The 20,285-nt window shown below is 54.2% G+C and overlaps 1 protein-coding gene across 3 annotated transcripts in view; it reads left to right on the top strand.

Moving 5' to 3' along the window:
- RBPMS2 (RNA binding protein, mRNA processing factor 2) overlaps positions 1-18,464 on the top strand; it is a 33,453-nt gene extending 14,989 nt beyond the window's left edge. Inside the window, exons 2-9 of one of the 3 annotated variants that reach the window (XR_010390832.1) lie at positions 854-931; positions 2,643-2,681; positions 3,295-3,357; positions 4,482-4,632; positions 5,339-5,487; positions 8,470-8,632; positions 17,081-17,150; positions 17,271-18,464. Coding sequence is in view for 1 of the 3 variants with exons in the window: in XM_064517683.1 (XP_064373753.1) it covers positions 854-931; positions 2,643-2,681; positions 3,295-3,357; positions 4,482-4,632; positions 5,339-5,487; positions 17,081-17,143 (543 nt within the window). In the remaining 2 variants the exon portion in view is untranslated. Of the gene's footprint in view, positions 1-853; positions 932-2,642; positions 2,682-3,294; positions 3,358-4,481; positions 4,633-5,338; positions 5,488-8,469; positions 8,633-17,080 lie in introns of all 3 variants that reach the window. The other 2 variants (XR_010390831.1, XM_064517683.1) reach the window with 2 other exon arrangements.
- Positions 18,465-20,285: the final 1,821 nt, after the last annotated feature.

Here is a 20,285-nt window from a genome sequence, read left to right on the forward strand (position 1 = left end):
CCATGTGCCTTTAGCATTGCTCCTTCCTGGCTATTCATGTGAGCTATAAAGCTATCTGTTGAAGTCTTCCTCTGGTATTATACTTGTGCTTTTGCATGCCAAGTGCCTTTGGGGGTGTTACAGGACTTGTACAGCTTGGAAAGAGGAGTGCCCTCCTTGGGCTTGCTGTACTGCAGCTGGCTCCTGGTTGGGCACAGCAAGATACCATAAGAGCTGGCCTGGGAGTGACATCTAAAGGGTCTGTTTTGCATTGGGGACGGAGCAGGGATGGACCCCAAATCCTCACAACAATGTCCTAGGGCTCTTGCGGAAGTCCAAGATGCGTGTATGGTGGTGAGGTAGCTTTCAATCAATAGCCGAAATGAGGTTCTAGGATGGGCTAAGGAAAGGAGGTCTAGCATGTGAGTGTGTTTCATCCCTGTAGATAGGGCTAGAGAGAGAACTGGGGCTTTCATCAGTCTCTTCTGGAGCTTTTTGATGTGTCAGCCTCTGCTTTTGTGCATTTGGCAATATATGATCTAGTAATCTTTTCAAGTTTTAGCATGCATCAAGGTCCAGTCAAGGACTATGGGGCTGCTGTTCACACCCTGTTCAACCCAAACTTGCTCACCTGTGGTCCTGAATCTAGCTTGTAAAGGTCTAAATCTTTCCCTGGAAATAAGGAGGGGACTTGGTGTATCTGACAGAGGAAAACGCTTCTGTAATGTAGGGGAGTGTTAGTGTCTGCAAGGCTGCCTTTGGTGTCAGGTGAAGTACCTCCGTTGCACCTAGCTTCTGAAGCATGCTCTGCAGTCTGCTCCCCCTCTGGTACTAAACATCTCCTTTCATTAGACCTCATTGCCCTCTCCCCTAGGTACGGACGCTGTTTGTCAGTGGCCTTCCTGTGGACATCAAACCCAGAGAGCTTTACCTGCTCTTCCGACCATTTAAGGTAAGAAGGTTTATCTTGCCTATGCTGTTCCAAGGAGCATGCAGCTCTGAGTGTTGTCTGGGGTGCTGGGTGAGCAGCCTCTGCAGGACTGCATTCTCAGTGTGGCTGCTGTGAACTGGAGGCTTGCAGCTCTGGGAGAAGTGGACTGGCCTGCCCGATCTGATGGGAGAAGAGCAGAGTGGGAAGGAAAGAAAATCAGACCTGTGACTTGGCTCTGCTTAGGTGCCTTCAAACCTGGCCTTTGGTGGGAAAGATGCTGTCTTTCGGCCAAGCTTTCAGCCAAAGAAGTCCATCAGAGACTGCAGCAAGGATGAAATGGGAAACTGGACCTTTTGTGAAAGCTTTGGGAACCTGATAGAAAGCCAGAATGGCATCCCACAGGTTGCATTCAGCTAGGTAACCTCCATTGGAGCCTGTTGGTGAAATCATCCCATCTCCAGTGAAGGCTGCTTGGTCAGCCCTGCTGCCCAACTGGACCAGCCCTGGGTACTTCCTTGGCTCCAGGATGTGTCCTGATGGACCAGGCTGTGGTTGCATAACTGTCCATCCTTTACTGGATCTTTCCTGCTGGCCACACCAAGGACGGGCATGGCATTCCTCCTTCCAAGCGCTGGTGCTTTCAGTTGTTGTAGAGTGTTGTGGCTCCACGCAGTTGCTCAGAGCAGCCTGTGCAGGTGCATGGAGGCTGCTGAGGGTCGAATGAAGAAACTTCTTGAATGCGTGGACTTAATCCATGTGATAGCACAGTAAGCTGCAGAAAGGTCATTTGAGGAACAAGGCCTGGGCTGAGGGTCCTTTGCCCTGCACCAGCTGACCTTCCGCTGGGCTGTGCTAGTTGGGGGGGGTACCTGTCTGTTTTGGGAAAGGGGATGTGAACACCAGTTGTTCTGCGAGTTATCCCTTACCCTGCAGGTGTGGACTGGGGTTGTGCAGACAGTGTGGTTTGCTCAGGGTGCTGCTTTGGGATGTTTCAACTCAGTCTTGTCTGATCTGGGACACCAACCATGGCATTACAGCAGGTGGGCTGTCCTTGGGGAAAGTGGGTGGCTCATTGCTGACCAAGTGCTGGGACCCACGAGCCAGTCCATGCCCAGAGCAATGGTAATGTCCTGGGACTCTTCTTGAAGTCTGCCCAGTCAGGGCAGCAGCGTGTCTCACTGTTGGTTTTGAGTGGCTCGTGTCAGTGATCTGGCTGCACCTGGGCAAGGACCCATGTTGTGCCGATTGAATAACATGCACTTTGGGTGTAAATTGGCTTGTTGCTGCCTCCAGCTTGTTCCTATGCAAGGCCTGGGAAGCCAGACGCATGGCCAGTGAAGACCTGCATGAAAACAAGCCTCTTCCTGAGGAATCCTTGTTGCTCACAGCCCTAGCTGTTGCTCTAGCACGGGGGCTCTGTGCCCTCTAGGCAATAGCCAGGTGGGATGCTCTTCTATGAAGCTTCATGAAGAGCTGGAAAAATGTCCCAAAGGGGCAGAATGGACTGGCTGAGATACCTGCTCTACTCTTAGATTAATCTCAATGTGTTCTTTTGTTGGGGAAGCAGAGACCAGCTCCTTTGGAGAAGGGTTCACGTACCTCCCCCTGCTACAAACCCTGCCTTCCAAAGGGCTTGGTGCTGCAGGAGCTCCTGAAGCTGTCATTTCATGTCTTGCTTGCAGCTCTGCTCCTTCAGGAACCTGACACTGACTTGTTTTCTTCCCTTCTCCAGGGTTATGAAGGGTCACTGATCAAGCTAACATCAAAGCAGGTACCTCTTTCCTCCTGCCTGGGTATTTTTGGCTTCTGCTAGCAGAAAACTAAACTTGCTGAGAGGGGATGTGGAACGGATGCCACTTCACTGTGTGGAGCATTATCTGTGTTCAGCGTACACAGCTGGACTCTGCTCACACACCCTGTCTTGGTGGCCCCAAGCACTCGGCATGTGCCGAATGCGTCTGTATCTTCTCTAGCTGCTCTGAGCTGCCTGAGCTTCTGCCTGTGCTCAGCCCTTGCTGAGTGAGACCTGATGCTTCAGCCTGCAACCCTGTTCTGGCAGAAGCCTTCCCCTATCCCAGCCTAACTAAGGCTGTGGTTCTGGCAAGATAACTGTGGTCAGAACTGGAACACTTGTGGGCAAGGGGGACTGTTGCTGGGGGCTGCCGGAGTGTGAAGTGCCCCCACATGTAGGAACACTGAAGCATTTGGTGTAGTGGGGACAGATGGAGAGCAGGAGTCTTGGACCTCTAGCTCTGCACAAGGGCCCTCTCTAAACTCAGATGGTCCCTTCTGAGTGCTGTAAGCTGTCTGGGGCAGAGAGGTTGGCAGGGTAGTCTGAAGAGCTGAAGAGGCTCCCAAACTGAAATCAGCATTATTTCTTCTAGCCAGTTGGTTTTGTGACCTTTGACAGCCGGGCTGGTGCTGAAGCAGCAAAGAACGCCTTAAATGTGAGTATCCGATGTGCCAGGAGGCCCCAGGGAGGGCTGAGGCTAGTCATATGCCCTGCAGTAGCTAGACCTAGAGCTGCATCTAACCCAGCTGTGGGCTAGACTGACACTAGCCTTGTCTGTAGTATAGGAAAGGCCAGGCTGGTTCCTAGGTACCTGTAGCCACAGGGCAATATGCAGCTGAAACCCTGTAATGCTATACCGAGGCACATAGAGCCCGACTTGTATTTAGCATCAGCTTTTGAGGCTCTAGGTCAAGCTCACCAGATTAGTCTGGTAGTGAAAAGTCTTGTGGCCAAGTCTTATGGCCATATGACAGATAAGCTTTCTTGGTGCTGGTGGCCTTGTTAAAGCTTTGCTTACCAAATGCCCTGATGAAAAGTGTGCGGCAGTTCAGCAGAGCAGGGCATTGCCCTGGACTTTGGCCTGCCAGGACCTCTGCAGCTAGAAAGTGCCTGCTTCAGGAAGGCATGGCATAAGGAAACATGCCTTCCCGTGTTCCTGTTTCCATGGCAGGACATGAGGCCGGGCCAAAGCTGGCTGGTACCAGGCTCCTTAGCATGCTTGCCACATTCCCAAACTGCTGCAGGTCAAAAAGGGACATGAGGAATGTGGCAGGTAGAGCCCAAGCTATCTGCATCCTATGTGGCCCTGCAGAAGTTGGTGGGATCTAGGCAGCAAAACCTGCTGAGGTGGTTCTGCCCTGCTGCAGACCCTGCCTCGGGCATCTGGGCATGTCTCTGCCCAGGCTGGCAGTCGGTGTAGCAGCACCACAGGTAGCCCAGTCTTTATTGGAGCATCCTGTCCCAGCTCCAGCCACGTCAGATCTTCCCTGACCACCACTGGCAGCAGTCACAGCTATGCCTGCTGGTGAACTGCACGTAAAGAGCAGTGCTCTATGCCCCATCTTGGTGGTAGTAGTGGGCTTTTTCCTGGTTGTGTGGTTCTAGGTCAGCTGAAAGTGGAAACACAAGCCTGTGGGAGCTTGAGTGTTGCAGTGGGCATGCAACTGCAGCACGATGGCCTCTGTTCCCCAGTTAGGCTTTGCTCCATGAATAGATACAGCCTCTTCTTGGACTGGAAACCTCCCTGCTGAGAGACTCCTATGCTTTCTCTTGCTGCAGGGCATCCGCTTCGACCCAGAGAACCCCCAGACCTTGCGGTTAGAGTTTGCTAAGGCCAACACAAAGATGGCCAAGAGCAAGCTGATGGCCACACCAAACCCCACCAATATCCACCCTGCCCTGGGCGCACACTTCATTGCACGAGACCCCTGTGAGTATGCTGGGAGGCAGCTTGAGGTAGCGCCTGATCCAACCTGGGAGATGCCCAGCACCAGGAATGCTGGCGTTGGGACTTGGTGCAGCCAGGGTGGAAAGGACCTCTCTTACCCACATGCAGTCTGGCTGAAGCCTGCCCAATGCAGTAAGGCCAGCACACAGGTTGCGGGAGAATAATGGGCGTTCAGTAAAGCTTCTGGCCAATGCTGCAAACATTGGGAGAGCAAGAGATGCTTCTTGTAGATGAAGTGATGCCACTCAAGTGCTTAAACCATCTCTAGATGTAAAGCAGCAAGGGCCAGTCCTGTGCCACACACCCTCAACATTGCACTGTGGGGCAAGCAGACCTGCTGTGGCTTGTCAGGCAGCCCGTAGCATGGTGCTGAGCCCCACCTTTTTTGTCATCCTGCAGCACCAGCCCAGTGCTGTGTGTGTGTACCAGGCTGCCTGAGCCCCCATGCTGTGCGCTGTGGGGCTCTCAGCAGGGATGGAGCTGTCTTCCTGGGCTCTCCTGGCAAGGCTCAGAGGCTGGAGGAGCAGCTGGTCACAGTGACACTGCAGGAGAATATCTCAGTGCTATATCTTAAACCTCACTGGGACAGCAGTGCAGAATCTTGGTTTTGAGCTGAAAATCCAGAGCCTCTCAAGTAGGCTGTTGGGGCCAACTCCTAAATGCTATCACCTTGTGTTTTCCTGTCTAGATGACCTGACTGGAGCAGCTCTCATTCCAGCATCCCCAGAAGCATGGGCTCCCTACCCACTGTACACCACGGAGCTAACCCCCGCCATCCCCCATGCCGCGTTCACGTACCCAGCGGCTGCTGCTGCAGCTGCTGCTCTTCACGCTCAGGTGAGTTGCTCCTGGCCTCCCTTGTGGAGAACTGTGCTCTCCTCTCTCCCTGTCCCCTGGTGCTTGTCCCCTTGGGTCTCTGCTTGGTTGGTTTGACCCTGGCCTCTGCACCTTGACTCTTGGGCCAAACCTATTCCTGACTGAAGTGCACGAGGCCCCCAGCCCTGAACAAACCACAGGGGAAACATTAAAGCACTGGCTTCCGAGTAAACAGGCAGCCTGAGTGGAATTGGAGCTCAGCACTGATTTGTGGTCCTGCAAGTCCAGCCTGCTTCCCTGCTAGAGGCAGGCAGCTGGGGAAAGTCAGTGCTCAATTTTGGCTGGCTCTGCTGGTCTCTGTGGCCAAAGAACTGTGTTGTGGGACTGCTGTGAGGAAATGCTACATACCAGTGAATAAAATAGCAATGAAATGTCCTCCTTGAAATTGGAAGTTGCAGTGAAGGCAGTGGCTTAGCTTGGTGCTGAAGCCAGAACCCACTTGGGCTGAATGACTTGGACATAGTTTTGAAGCTGAAGTGGATGTCCTACAGGACACGAGTTATCAGAGTCCTGCCACAGCAAAGAACTGACATCTGTTCATGGGGTGGTGTTAGCTGCTCTGGATGCAAGCTAGAGCGAGTGGTGAGTTGTGTATTGGCCTATGGAGATGCTGGCGGTGGTGCATCCAGCTGCCTGGTATCCCAGAGGATCTGCTTGCTGACAGCTGAGGTGTAGGGATGTCTGTGCTTTAATGCTTTAATATACTGAGACCAACACCCCTGCTGAACATAAATGATCCTGAAGCTGTGAATATGAGGAGAAAGCCCAGACTGGCCAAACTGAGATGATTTCTCCTAATTCCAGGTTAAGGTGCTTGGTTTGGGGCACTTGGAATAGGAGAACCTGTCAACCCTCTCCCTACCCTGCTTGGTGTTATCCACTGGCTGCACTCTGTCTGATTTGGTCTCTGCTCCTGTAGTAGTGTCATGAGGAGCCAGGGCAGTGGTGACTCTGGGCTTAGTCCACAGAGCATCAGGGTTTAATCCCTGCTCTGTCCATCCTGCCAAGCAGGATGTTTGTTTAGCTAGACTCTTCCCTGCTTAGCTTGAAAGGAAGAGGAGCAGTGTCCTCTCACCTTGTCCACCTGGCTGACAGTTCAGTCAGCCCTTCAGCATCCTCCTGTTCCTGTGAGCATCTTGACTGTGTAACTGTCTGGCTTCAACCCAAGCATGTTTTTCTCAATGCTATGTGGAGAAACTGGAGGGGATGCAAGCTGCTGGCCAGCCTAGGCTTGTCTGTCCTGCCCATCATCCACTTGCCGGCCTCTGCTGCTTTTGTCCTTCTGCCAGTGAGCTAGTGTTGGGCTGAAGCTCCTGCAGGGTAGGTGAGAAGTATGTGGGGCCCAGGGCAGGACCAGGCACTGGCCTGCTGTTCCAAGGGCCTCCAGAGCCAGATCGCATAGGCTGGTCCTTTACTGGATATTGACCACTCCCAGCTAAAGAGCTGTGCTTGCTGGCCTTGTCCAGCAGTTATCAATGGTGCCCACGGCTGCTAGAGCATATCTGTGTATGCTCTGCTCCTGGGCAGCCCAGGAGAGTAGACTTCTCTCCTCCCCTTCCCTGCCCCTTGCATGGGGCAAAAGAACTAAGGGGGCTGTTGGTGGCTGAATTACCTCAGTCAGGAAGGGCTGGGAAAGCCCTCTCTGTACTGGCTGAGATGGTTGAGGGAGGTGAATCCATTACTGTGGATCTTTCAAGGATGATCATCTGTGTGCAGAGACCCTGAGTGCAAGGGTTGGACCCTTACCCAAGACTTTGGAGTATAGTGGGGGAGGAACGGTCCTGCTGTGCTGAAACAGTGAGGTATCAAGGAGGCCTTCAGCCAGATCTTCTCCCTTTGGGGTCTGAGTTCTAGTTCCTGCCACCCAGCTGGCAGGTTACTCATTCAGGACAGAGAGCTTTGCTACGTAGGTTTTCTGGCCTGAAGAGTGACCCTGAGGCCTAAACAGGTCTGTAAGGGGTGATGTGCCCATAAGCCCTAGGGAGCCAGCGCAGCCCCCCCAGGCTGTGGCCATGGCTGGACCCAGCGCTCTGCTGAAGAGGAGCAGCCAGGCTGGCCGAGCAGTTACAGCTGCTCCTCGCAGTGCTGTGCTTGAGCTGGTGGTGACCTCGCAGGGAGACTTTCTGGCGCAGTATATGTTACCAATAAAGTTTTATGGAGTTAAACATTACTCAGGCTGGCAGTTCTGAGTTGCCTGATCTGTAGGCTGGAGTCCTTTCCCTTGCAGCGCTGAGGCAGGGTGGGGTGAGTCAGCGAGGTGACTTTTGCTCGTGAACTGGGCTAAAAGATTTAACCTTGGTCTTGGTGTGCTGAACCCTCTGCTCTTGCTGGTGGGGGCCTGCTCACCTTGCTACAGTGTCACGGGAGATGTGTATGGTTCTCCAGGGTAGCAGCTCCTCCTCCTGGGATCAATATTGGCTGGAGGAAGTTAATGGGGATGGCTGGAGCTGTAGCAGCTCTGTAACAATCCGTCCTAGGGAGAGCACATAGTAAGAGGCAGCAGCTGAGCTGAGAGCTCATAGCAAAGGTTTTAAGCTTCAAGTGCCTGGATGCTCATCCTCTGGCTGCTCCATGCGGGAGTCTGATAGAGAGCAGGAGAGGAGGTGGCTGCCCTCTGTCATCCACTTGTGTGACCTCTTGAAGAGCTGCTCGGAGGCCTGGCGTGAGTGACGAGGGGCGGGAGATGGCACGAGGCTGGCCTGGCCTCAGTCTGTGCACCAGGAGCCCTTGGTAAGCTGCTCGCAGACTAGACTGACTGCTACTCCTGTGCCGCTGTGTCATGGCAGCGCTCCCTCCAGGCAACAGGCTGATGTCGCTGTGCCTATGACCTGAGCCTGCCTGCTAAAAGCCTCTGCCCGTGGGAACTCCGTTGACTTTTAAGATTGTCCCGTTTGCCTTCCCTTCCTCCCACCCTCTCTCAAATCCCTCCTTTGATGTCCCTAGTGAACTCCAGCCATGATGCCAGCGCAGGCTAGCCCTGAAGCTCAGAGCTGTCCCTGGAGATGGGACACCCTAGTGATGCCTTTTTGCAGCTAGTGGAGTGGCTGTACTACAGCTCCATTCCTAGAAGTGTTAAGCATGATGGCAGCCCCGTCTGGAAAGACTGGTAAGGTAACCATCTCTCCTCCAAGGTGCACCATGGGATTTGCAAGCTTCTGCCCATCTCTGTAGCCCATATATCCTTGGCAACCCAGTGCATGGGCCTCACGCTACCCACCCACCAGAGCCTGGGGAATGAGATGCCAGGCGTTCTTTCTAACCCACATCTCTGACTTGGCAGCACATGACATGGCGCACACAGCATGGCACCATCTTACATCAGCTCCTCCCAGCTGAGCCAGGCTCGGCCAGGTCCCACCTGTGGGAGGGGAGTAGCCTGGTCGAGCCGGGGCAGAGACAACCCTGCCGCTCAGTGCAAAAGAAGCCTTGTCTCTCCCCAGCCACAACCCTTCAAGGGCAACCAGAAATACACCCTGACCTCACTCCTGGCACACGGTGGGGGAGGTGAGTGACGTGATAGCTGAAGCACACAACTAAATTCTACTGGGCACGTTAGACAACAGCACTTGCCAGTCACTTTATTCCAGGATTGCATACCGGGACAGACCTGACCTTAATGATGGGTCTAATCTCACCTCTTTCCTCTCCAGTTACTGGAAATGAAGCCAGTTTCTACCTTGAGCTTGGCTTCTCTTTGCAGCCTGAAATTGCAGGCAGGATGCAGCTCTTGTGAGCCATAATGAAGGGAATCTGCAGCCTGGGAGGGATGGGAGTTGCGTAGGAACTTGGGATCTTGGGGAGGGGTGGAATTGGCCCTGCCTGGGAATAGCTGGCGGGGAGGATGCTTGCTGTGGCCAACTCTAACTGAAGTCTTGGGGGTTAGTGGCTTTATGCTTCTGGCCTCTGACTCATATTTCTCCTGCAGTGGTTCTGGATAGGCTTTTGTGCTGTGTGATTGTGATACTGGGGCAAGGGGAGCCATCAAAGATGGGGCCTAGGGCTGCCTTTGTCCTTGAAGGATGTGCAGGAACATGGGATGCGCACCCTGTTTCCCAGATGACCAACTCAGCATGTGTGCTTGACACAAGGATAGAGGCAAGGATACAGCTTGTCTTGTTCTCATTAGACCTGGCAAAGGGCTTCATTTTAGTGCCTATGTGATGGAGTCAGGCTGTGTTGTCTGTGATGTAAAACTGCTTGTTCTGGAGTGCCTCTAACCCAAGCTCTGAGCAGGCAGTAGGAAATACCAGGGGCCCCCAGTACTCCTGGAGCTCTTCTGAGCAAAGAGATGCTTCCAGCTGTTGCAGCACCTCTGAAGGCAGGACGCTGCTATGGGCAGGACTTGCCCTGGAGAGCAAGGCATGAACGTGGGAGTGCCTGATTCATGGGTACATGGATCAAATACATGGGTGAGGCTGGTGGTGGCCACCACTGGGCACTGAAGGACATCAGGTTAACCTGTTGGGTAGCCAGAGCCTGGGAGCCTGCCTGTGGTAGATGTTTCTAAGGCAGGGAGCAGATCATGGAGTGAAAGTTCAAAGCTGCCTATGCCATTGGAGATGAGCTGCCAAGGTGCCCTCAGCCTCTGCATCACTGCCCATGGCAGCGGCCTTGTCTGGAGGCTGTGAGCGGACTATGGTGGTGGCCCTCTGAAGCTGGGACCTGCCCACGTGAGCAGTGAAAGGAAGGCACAGTCCCAGTTCCGCTCTGTGTCTGTGTGGTGGTGAGGAGTCCAGCAGGACCCTGAGGCATCCCAGCACTGAATGGAGGCAGAGCCCATCGATGGAAGGGGAGGTCAGTGCTCTGAGTAATTCTGCAACCTTTCCCTTCTGGCTGATGCCCTGGCTAGCTTGGGGGAAACTGCTTCTCCTGGGCAGTGGCTGTTGTGGATGGACGTGTGGCTGGTCCCAGCAGCTGCAGTCTGGTGCTGGCCCTAGAGAGCAGAGAACATGGAGTATTTTCTCTGGGGGTGGGCTTGGGTGGTATGCTCCTCCTCAAGTACCTGGCTCCTGTCAGGATGCTACTGTTTGCTGGCCTATGTGAGTGTGTGGATGCCACCAGCCTGGTTGAGCCCAGAAGCACTGAGCAGTGGTCACCAGTGTGACCTACTGGAGTGGAGAGATCCTGCCTTTGCATGCTGCTGAGCCCTGGGGCCTGCCCTTTAGGGTCCTATCTGTGAAGTTTCCTGGACTTCATGCTGTGGCAGCCAAGCTCTGTTAGACCCTCCTTGGGATGGGAGGCTGGAAATGATGACAGATTTTCTGTGCCTAACAACTTGTTGCCTGTTTGTTGGGGCGGTCACATAGGACTCACCAGGATACCTGTTCAGGTGGTCTCCATGCTTCAAAGAGATGTGAAGCACTCTGCAAGGCCTTCATGGCTGTGGTGTTCTCCTAAACTCCAGTGATGTTGACTGTGGTGGCATTCACTGGGCAGGCGGGACTGAGCAGACTCTCCCCAAGCCAGCATGTCCTCCTACCCAGAAAAATGCAGGTGGGAGATGTTCTTGGCTCCTCCAGGTACCTGCTGAGTAGCCATTATCTCTAAAACACACCTGATGGGTGAACTGGACCAAGATGCCGTCAGAAGTGACTTTGTGAACTATAGTCAGTGCTAACTCGCCCTGGCTAGCTCAAACCCAATCGGCAAAGCAGCACAACCCACTGCCATTCTGGAAAAAGGAGAAATCCTTGTTTGCTGAGGTCTGCTATCTGGGTATGTCACCACAAGCCGTAGCATAGGCTGCCTTGAGGCCCAGGAGAGTACAGGGCACTACATGTTGAAATGACATGCCTGTTGAAATGCCCCTTCCAAGCAACAGGAAGGGCCGGTGCCTGTCCTTTCCTGCATGTTCCTCAACAGGTGCAAGGCATGCTGATCCTGCAGCTCTCCCCGACTGTAACTGCCTTGAGATGTACGTGCAGTGTGTGCTTGGTTCAACTGCAGCAAGCTTTTCCTGATGTAGTTTGAGCTGCTTGGGTCTTGCACAGCGTGCAAGTATTTGGATGCTTGTCTCCTCATCCCCTTAAAATCCCAGCCCTCTCAAGGACCCTGGAGGCAGATGGCTTGAGGGAAGCACCTGCTGCTGAGGCTAGAAGGACCTGGCTGGAGAGCAATAATGGATGTTAGTTCCCTGTGGATGCATCTTTGAAGGCTGTCCTAGCTTGCCATGGGTCAAATGGCAGGCTGTGTGTTCCCATCGGCTGTGTTACTAGGTGGAGCAGAGCAGCTCTCGCTGGCCACCTCTGTAGTCTGCTCAAGGCCTGCACCTGGTGACCTGTGGCCTTGGGGAATTGATGACTGGTGGCATGTGGCTTCCTTTGCTTGGTGGGTGAACAGCATGTTCCTATCTGTGCTGTGAAGTGCTTGCAGCTTGCCAGGGTGAGGCTGTCTCAGCAGGGCAATTTGAAGATGCTTCCCTGCAGGTCAGCAGGTAGTGACTAGATGCAGCTCTTGAATATGCTGGTTGGGGTCCCACCAGCTCCCAGGAGCACAACAAAGTGGACTGGTTTGTCCCTACTTGCACAAGGAGGCCTTTCTGGTACTGGGGGAGACATGTGAGCCTGGCTGTGGCTGCATCTGTTCCAGTGCTAGGCGTAGCTCCAGGAATATCCCCGTGATGCAGGGGTTGACTGCAGAGTGAAGATGACCAGACTTAGAAGTAACTAAGGAGGAAAGACACAGACCATCTATGGCTTGAGGATGAATGTGGGTGCTCAGTGTGTGTCCCTCTCTTGCCCCTCCCTCCCCTCAGCCTTTTTTGCAGAAAGAATTGCTTTCCATATGTGCGGTGGTAAGATAAGCAGAAGCTTGAACTCTTAGTGTAATTGGGAGAGGTGTTGAAGGACTTCACAAGGAGAGTGAAGCCCTGATGGGGCATTTTTCTGACCTGTTTATCACTTCTTTGTGGTTTAGGTAGTTCTGATCCTGTGCTGTAGCAAGGGACAGGCTCCAGTTTTCCGGATGTTTCACCTGGCCTCTTGTTAGTGGCTTGAATGTGGCAGGTGGAGGCACAAATTACTCTTCTCCAGCTCTTTTCTGGGAAAGATATTGAATCTTGCAGTGTGAGGCTAGCTGAAGTCAGCCGGTGGTGTCTGTCTTCTCCCTATGGACAGGAGATGTTTGCAGTGGTGTGGCTGGACTCTTTTCCAACTGTGAGCTAATGTGGCTCTAGAAACAACTGCGTGCCTTCCAGTAAAAGCCTCCCTTGCTCTGCTTTTCTAGCCCAGTGTTGGATGTCTCGTCTCCATTCACTCTTTCTCAGCATCCTCTTTGATAGACCTTGCACTAGTTTTGAGAGGTAACGGATCTTCTCCAGGGAAAAGTGGCTCCCTCCAGGAAAGCGTTCAGACTTGACCTGCTGGGTTGCAGTCATCTGAGACAACCCTGAGTGGTCTCTTGTGCATCTGGTCTCCTCTTCCAAATTGCACCAGGAGCGCTCTCATCACAGTGCCTCTCTACTCCCTGGCAAAAGCAAGGTGCTTAAGACACTTTGAGGGACATGAAGCAAATACTGCCTTGGCAGATGCCACTGTCTGAAACACGTCCTCTAGGCTCCTCTTGGCCAGGTGTTGCCTCTAATCTGGTTCCTCCAGTGCTTTATGCTGGCGTCTCAAGCATCCCCCCTAGTGAGGGGATGTTCCTGCCTTATCCCATCAAGCCTGTATTCTTTCTGTAGGCTGAAAGACCTGGCAGGTCTCACTCTGCAAACCTTTCAAAGCTTTGGCCTGTACCCGGGATCACCGCATCTGTGTGAGCTCCTGACAGCCTCTGCACTAACTCCCCTGGCTGCTGGGCTTGTGCTGGGAGCACATGGCCGCTGTTACCTTTGCACAGCAGTGTAGAAGAAGCAGGGTTTATGGCAGGTGGGATTATGGCAAGTCAGGCTGGTGGGGTTGTGCGCAAGCATCAGAGGCCTATGAGAGGAAGGCAAGGACGAGTGGTCCAGCAGCAGTGGAGGTTTATTAGTGCCAGAGCTGAGAATAACATGTGGTTTAGGAGAAAAGCAAGAGTGGTTGAAACTGGAGGTGCTGGAGGCTCTGGCCAGGCTTGGGATACGGGGTGGATGTGGGGCAGGAGCTGGTTCACCCAGCTTAGACCTCCTCAGCAGGCCAATAAGGGCCGCTAGGCTTGGGGAGCGGGGTGGGGAATGGCTGTCTCGCACGTGTGCTGTGCACAGCTGCTGTGCCTGCTTATATAAGCTGTGCTGCTCGCACTGAGCCCAGGGCGGGCGGCGTGGGATGGAGGCTGCTCTCGGGGTTAAGCACTCGCAGCCCAGTGAATGAATGGGGAGTTTCCTGTTGCTGCTGGGCAGGAGGAAACTAATTCCAGCTGTCAAGGGGAGGGGTGTCAGTGGGAGATGTTGGCCAGGGAGGAGAGCTGCAGCCCACTGGCTGCTGAGGAAATGTGGCCTGGCTGAGCAAGCACCCTCCCCAGTGACAGGGTTGGGGGGGAAAAGTGACCCCTGTCCTGGTGCTGGCTGCTGCTGTGGTGGCCCCCCAAGGTGTATCAGCGATGCTACTGCCTGGAGAGGGCTGTGAGTCTTTCTGGCCTGTATCACTGCAAGGAGATACCATGCTAGAGAGCAGCATGGTGTTCCCAGGCAGGGGAGTGAGGCTGCAGCTGAGCTGGGTCCCTCTTGCAGGTAGGCAGTAGCTAATGGAGAAGTGAAGGGATGGTGTACATGGCACCAAGATAGCACTTTGTGGTCATGCCACTAGGTAGGACCTGCACCCCTCACTGGGGAAGAGGGACTTAATGTCTGTGCCTCAGCTTCCTTCAACCCAAGGTTGGACTGCCTGGGATCCACCTAGCTGTCATGTTATGGAACTGACTTCTGCTTGTGGGGCTGACTGGGGAGTGGGGCCAGCTGGGAGATGATGACTTGGTGGTGTGTGTTCACCTTGTGAAGGTGTCAGGGTGTCCAGCTGGTCCAGTGTGCCTGGATATACAGCTGCTTTGAGTGTGGAGCTGGTGCCTCTACAACAGCCTGGAGCCTGGGATCTAGTAGATCACATCTAGCTAAGACTCCTGTGAGGGCAGAGCCTCTGGAAACTTGCAGGGCTCCTTTTTGGGCTCTCTTCCTGTAGAAAGTGTCACCAGCTGTGAGATCACAACCCTTGTGCTGGCACGGCCAGTGGATGGAGGACTTGGCTGTTGCAAGCATCTGTGTTTTCTGGGAGGTGTGTGCTTGTTTGTGTCCCCCCCCCCCCCCCCCAAGCACCTTCTGTAAGGAGGCTGTGGCATCAAGATCTCAGCATTTGTTGCATCTGTTACAGGAGTGAGTGCAAAGCCTCTAGCTTCTCCATCAGGTGATAGATTGCCTCTGCTTCTTCAAGGGGAACAGGGTTTGAAGGGACCATTGAGGATACATCTGGCCTGGAGAGTACTCCAAGGGCTGATGTGGGGCCTTGGAGTATGCCCAAGTTCATTACTGTCTCCTCTGAAGACCTGTGCCACAGCTTTGGAAGGTCCTGTGCAGCTAGGGTCTCTGTGGCCCGGCGCACAGGCTGCCTCTCCACTCCTGAACTCCCCTGCCAATGTCCAGTGTTGTTCTTCTGCGTCAAGACTTGTGTTGCACATGCCATCCAGTGTATCTGTCAGGCAGCTTGCTGGCTGCTAGGTAGCTGAACAGTCAGCTGATGTTCTGTCACCCCCACATGCAGTGGGTTTCTTGATGTCTCTTACAGCTTGCATGGGAGACCTGACTGGCAAGAAGGAGGCTGGTGGGATCACCCTTGCTGGAATTGCAGTATTGCACAGCCATGTAGGGGTTAGATGAGCTCTGAAGTCAGTGCCAAATTAGATGCCTGGGCTGTGACTAACTCTCCCACTCCCCAAACTGACTTGGGATCTTGCTTCAAGAAAGTCTGCCCATCCCCATCTGGGTGTCCTTTCTCAATGGGAGAATACCATACACTGGGGGTGGAAGAACAGTTGTTTGAATGGTCTGGATCTGGAAAGACTGTATGGGTGTTGTTTGTTTTTAATCCCCTCTTTGGCCCTGGAGTGGTGCATATGCTTGGAAAGGGACTATCTAGCCAGGATTGTCCAGGATGGTCTGGTAAGGGGAAGAGTTCATGCTGAGCTCTTGGTGTTTTTCTGCCTTTTTCCTACCTGTCTTGAGACAAACTCCTCCCTTCTACTGGTACCCTGAATATACCTGCTGGTCTTGATGTCTGTCTGTGCTGAAGCTGTGCTCTCCTCCCACCAGCTGGGAGGGAGGAGAGGGGGATGGCAGCTGCGTTTCTGCTCTCTGTGCAAACAGCAGCAGCACCGAGCTCCACTATCTGCTTCTGCTGTTGGATATGTGCTCAGTCAAGTGACACAAATTCATCTCCCGCTGCTCTGAGATATGAAGCTGCTCACTCAGCCCAGCCCGACGTACCAATCCTGTGGACTGAACAGGAGCATCTGGATGTCTGATGCTATTCAGCTGGATGTTGCTAACTTGCTGAATCTACTGACAGGCTGGGGAGTGTCCATTCAGTTACTGTTCCCACATCTGCTCTTCAAGTCCCCATCCAGCAGGCCTTCCTCAGCAAGGAGCAGGCCTGAGCAGTAGATGCTGCAGCAAAGACCTGCCAGGGAAGCCTGAGTCTTGCAGGCTTGCAGCTCTACCAACTGTTCCTGTCATGTAACAGAGCAGTGCTTTGCTTGGTTCGCCTTCTGATGGCTGGCTCGTGGCTTCAAAAACTTCATGGGCCTCTCTTGTGGCAGATGAGCCAGTTCTTACCTTCTGCAGGTCACAGGAAGTTGTCAGGCTCAAGTGCAATGTCTTGGTGTTTCCCTTGTTGGCCAAGGGCGGAGTGGTCACCACCTCAGGGTGATAAATGCCAGCTGTGAGCATCTTCTGTCCTGCCTGAGCCTGAATGGGGGGAAGGCTGTGAAATTGGGATGTGTGGGGGATAGGGACAGTGCTGGGGGACAGTGCTCACCTTTGAAGTGGTGAACTTCACATATGGCTTGGTGGCAAGGAGCTTTTCTAGCCTGAACATTGTTGCTCTGTGTGTTTGTAGTGAGTGGTCAGTTGTGTGCTTTCTGTGCAGGTGCTCTAGCATCAGTCTTGAATGGGGGATCTTCTCCATCTGCTGCAGCTAGCGGTGCTGTATCGGGCCTGTGACGGCCCCTTTCACCCCTCCAAACTGCCAGGGTAGCTCAGTGCTGTCGCATGAGGTGTCAGTGGCAGCCAGGTTTGAAGTGGGCGACTGTTCTGGTTATGCCAACAGGCAGAAAGTACTGGGGATGCTGAAGCAAGCCCTAAGGCGGGGTGCTGGTCCTTCCTTAGATGTGTGTGATCTTGCGGTGCTCCTTAAGGGAGGATCTGGCTAGGTCCGGGTGCACACGGAGCCTGTACTGCTGGAGCTCGGGGCTGGTGCGCAGAGCGGTGCGGCCTGGGGTTGGATGCTGTCCTGTAGAAAACCCCGGCGGCTCCTTCCCACATCCAAGAGGTCTCGGCTCTATGCGCCTCGTACGTGGCGCGAGGGAGCCGAAGGGCTGGGCTCCGGCTGGAGCATCCCTGCTGACGGCTCTCTGCTGTGGCTTTCTTTTCCAGATGCGCTGGTATCCTCCCTCCGAAGCTACCCAGCAAGGATGGAAGTCTCGTCAGTTTTGTTAGCTCGTTAGTAAGTAACGAATTACCCTCGGAGGCCGGTGCCTGGGCTGCTGGAGCTCCGGCAGGGAGGAAGGAGGGGAGCTCGGCCGCGCGGCCCGGGGCCCCGCTCACCGCCGCTCCTCTCCCGCAGAGTCTCTCCTAGGCTCCTGTTCCTCCTTCCCGCCTCTCCGCGGAGGGACGTGCCAGGGACGATCGCTCAGGCTCCTTTTGGTTCGGTTTGCGGCCGAGGCGCCCGCGGGGCTGCGGGCCTGCCCGGCACGGGCGGCGAAGCCACGGCGGGGGCCCCCGCGCTGCCTCCGGCCCCCCGCCCGGGAGGGCTCCCGACTGCCCCTCGCTGCCCGGCCTCGCCGCGTCCCGCAGCCCGCCTCTCCCCTCCCCGACCCCCCGGGCGGCTCGGCTGAAGGAAACGAAAGGCCATCGGTTTTGCATGTTTTTCTGGCATGAATTAAAACACTTAACTTGTGTATGTGTGAGTGTAAGTTTGTTTGTTCTAGCGTTTGTGTAACCGTAGCAACAGGTCTTGGCCCGCGGATTGATCCAGCAAGGTTTTCGTCTTGCTTCGGTGAAGACTTGGCTTTTGAGAAATACTAACTGTCCTTGTCTCACCCCTTCTTCCACCTCTGCTGCCCTCCCCCTTCCCAGTACGACCAGAAGAATTTGAAAAATGTTTTTTTTCCTTTTTTTTTTTTTTTTTTTTTTTCTTCAAGTACGATGCACTGGGTTTCTGTTCTCATCCATTCTCCGGTTTTAAAGTCAGGGTTATTATATTTTTCCTCAGACTTCTATATATAGAACGGCTGTAAGATATCTAACTTTTTTCTTTGCCTTTTTTTTTTTTTTTTCACATCCTTCTGATTGGAGAGAATCCAGTCCTGCCAAATAATCAGCCATCCTTATGGGAATACCGAACAAAAAAGTACGAGTATTTTTGTACCATGTGTAATAAGGAAATATTTATGCATCATAAAGAATTTCTTGTGTGTTTGTGTGCAATTAATTATTATTATTATTAAAGAGAAATTGTAATCCTGTAAGATAAGTTAATGTTTAGTTAAAAAAGCTTGAAAGAGAAGGGTTGTCTTCTGTAACAATGATTCAGTCAGGCATAGTAAACAAGAAATTGTGCAATTTTTGTTTTAGCATCTTATTGCTTGGTATTGAAGTGCTTTAAGTATTATACGACCATGGCTGTCTTGCTTGTATTAAAAGATTTGAGAATAAGTTGCTATAATTGCTGATCCTATGAGAATGTGAAACTGGATAATATATGAAATGCAAAAAAAATATATATATACCCAGAGGCTGCTGTGACTCTTTTCTGTAATCTGTAGTCTTTTCTTCCAGGGTTGGGTTGGGGGATGCTGCAGCTCAGCCAGGGTCAGGCTGCAGTGCTGGGGTGTCCCTGTCCCCCGGGAGGCACGGGAAGTCCTCTGCTGCAGATGGTGCTGCCAGATTTGCCGCTGAGCGAGAGGTGGTGGGATGAGGGGGGTCCTGTGGCCGAGCTCCCCTGGAAGCCTCCGAGATGGCAAGCAGCGCGGGAGGCTTTTTCTCCCTGCTTGTGTTTTGTTTTCCTCGGTGGCTGCGGTGGGAGCCGAGGGCCTCTCCTTGATGCCAGGAGTGTTCCTCCCCGCGCGCAGCGGAGCGAGGAGATGCCCATAGAAGGGAAACATCCTTCGCAGCCCCAGCATCGTGCCTCGCTGCTGAGCTCCTCCTCCGGCTCCGGGCGAGCGCCCTGGGGTGAGAAAAGGAAGCAGCCACAGCCCCCGCTGAGCTCAGGGGGCGTCCCTGGCTCCTGCCTTGTTTTCTGGCCTTATCTCTACCTGCTTAAAACAGCCGTGGGAACTAGGGCCCTATTGCTGGGCCTGCAAGCAGCTAGGATGAAACCAGGGCTGCAGGTAGCAGCGGGAGCTCCCAGCCCAGGGTCGCCTCCTGCTATGCTGGCAGCAGCTTGTTAAAATTGCTTGGGGGAGGCCCACGGCTCTCCCTGTGTCAGCCAGCTCTCAGCCAGGGCAGCTCTTCCCCTCCGACCATGCCGAAGGACTTCTTGCCTCAAGTGTGGTGAGAGGAGGTGCCCTGTGATGCTCTAAGAGCTGGTGCTGTCCTTGGGTACAGCCTCTCCCTTCCAAAAGGGGCGTATGATGGTATTTCCATTGCGGCTGTGCTGCGGCTTGCCCTGGGGTGAGGTGGTGTACTGCTCCCGGGGGCTTGCACCATCACCCTGTGCCGCTCTTGGCCGAGACCTGGAAAACTCATGACTTCAGTGGGCACCGGTGGCAGCTGTGAGCACGGCTGCCCTCCATGGGCCGGCCTCGCTCTGCTCGGCTGCGCCTGCTGACGTCTCCAGCCCTCCCGCGCAGCTTCCCACCCTGGGGCTTGGTGTTTTCCCTTCTCCCCGGCACTTCGAGGGCAGCGCAGGGCCGCTTAGCAGAGGCCAGGAGCAAAAAGGAAAAAAAAAAAAATAGTAGTGCTAAAAATAGCCCTGCTGGCCACTGTGCCTGGGAACGGACTCGGGCTGAGATCTGCAGCGGGGCTGTGGGGCTGCGGGCTGGGAAAGGGGGGCTGGCGGAGGGCTGGGGTTCGCGGGCTGCCATGCTCCCTGGTGCTCAGCGCCCGCCCCGGCCCTCCCCTCGCCCCTGCCCAAGCCCCGGCTCCTGTCGGGGTGACTCGGCTGCGAGGCGGGTCTCCCGCGCGCTGCCTGCCAGCTCCCGCCCCATCTCACGGCTTTGCTCACCTAAGTGGAAATGCCCCCGGAGAGCAGCCGGGGCCCGGCAATGGGAGCGTGCAGGGCTTTAAATTATAGAGGAGATTAAAAAAAAAAAACCTTTAGCACATGCATTAACATGGCCAGGCAATGAATAATTTATGCCTGTCTCTATTAAGCTTTTACACTGGGACCCGCACAGCGCAACTCGCCTCGGAGCTAAAGTAGGTCACGTCTGCTCCAAGGGTCCCTGGGCGTCCCTCTCCCCGCCTGCCGTGACTGTGTGGAAGCAAGGCAGCGCAAGCACGGTGTGTGCGTGTGCACACACGTGTGCATGTGTCTGCTGCCTCTGCCCCTCTGTGTCCGTGACCACGTGGGCACGTGGGGGCTGTGGGGCTGCCTGTGGAGCATATCCCAGCCTGAGGGGTCTGTGTGTGTGTGTGT

The sequence above is a fragment of the Dromaius novaehollandiae genome, chromosome 10 (assembly GCF_036370855.1).
Source record: "Dromaius novaehollandiae isolate bDroNov1 chromosome 10, bDroNov1.hap1, whole genome shotgun sequence".
NCBI lineage: Eukaryota > Metazoa > Chordata > Aves > Casuariiformes > Dromaiidae > Dromaius > Dromaius novaehollandiae.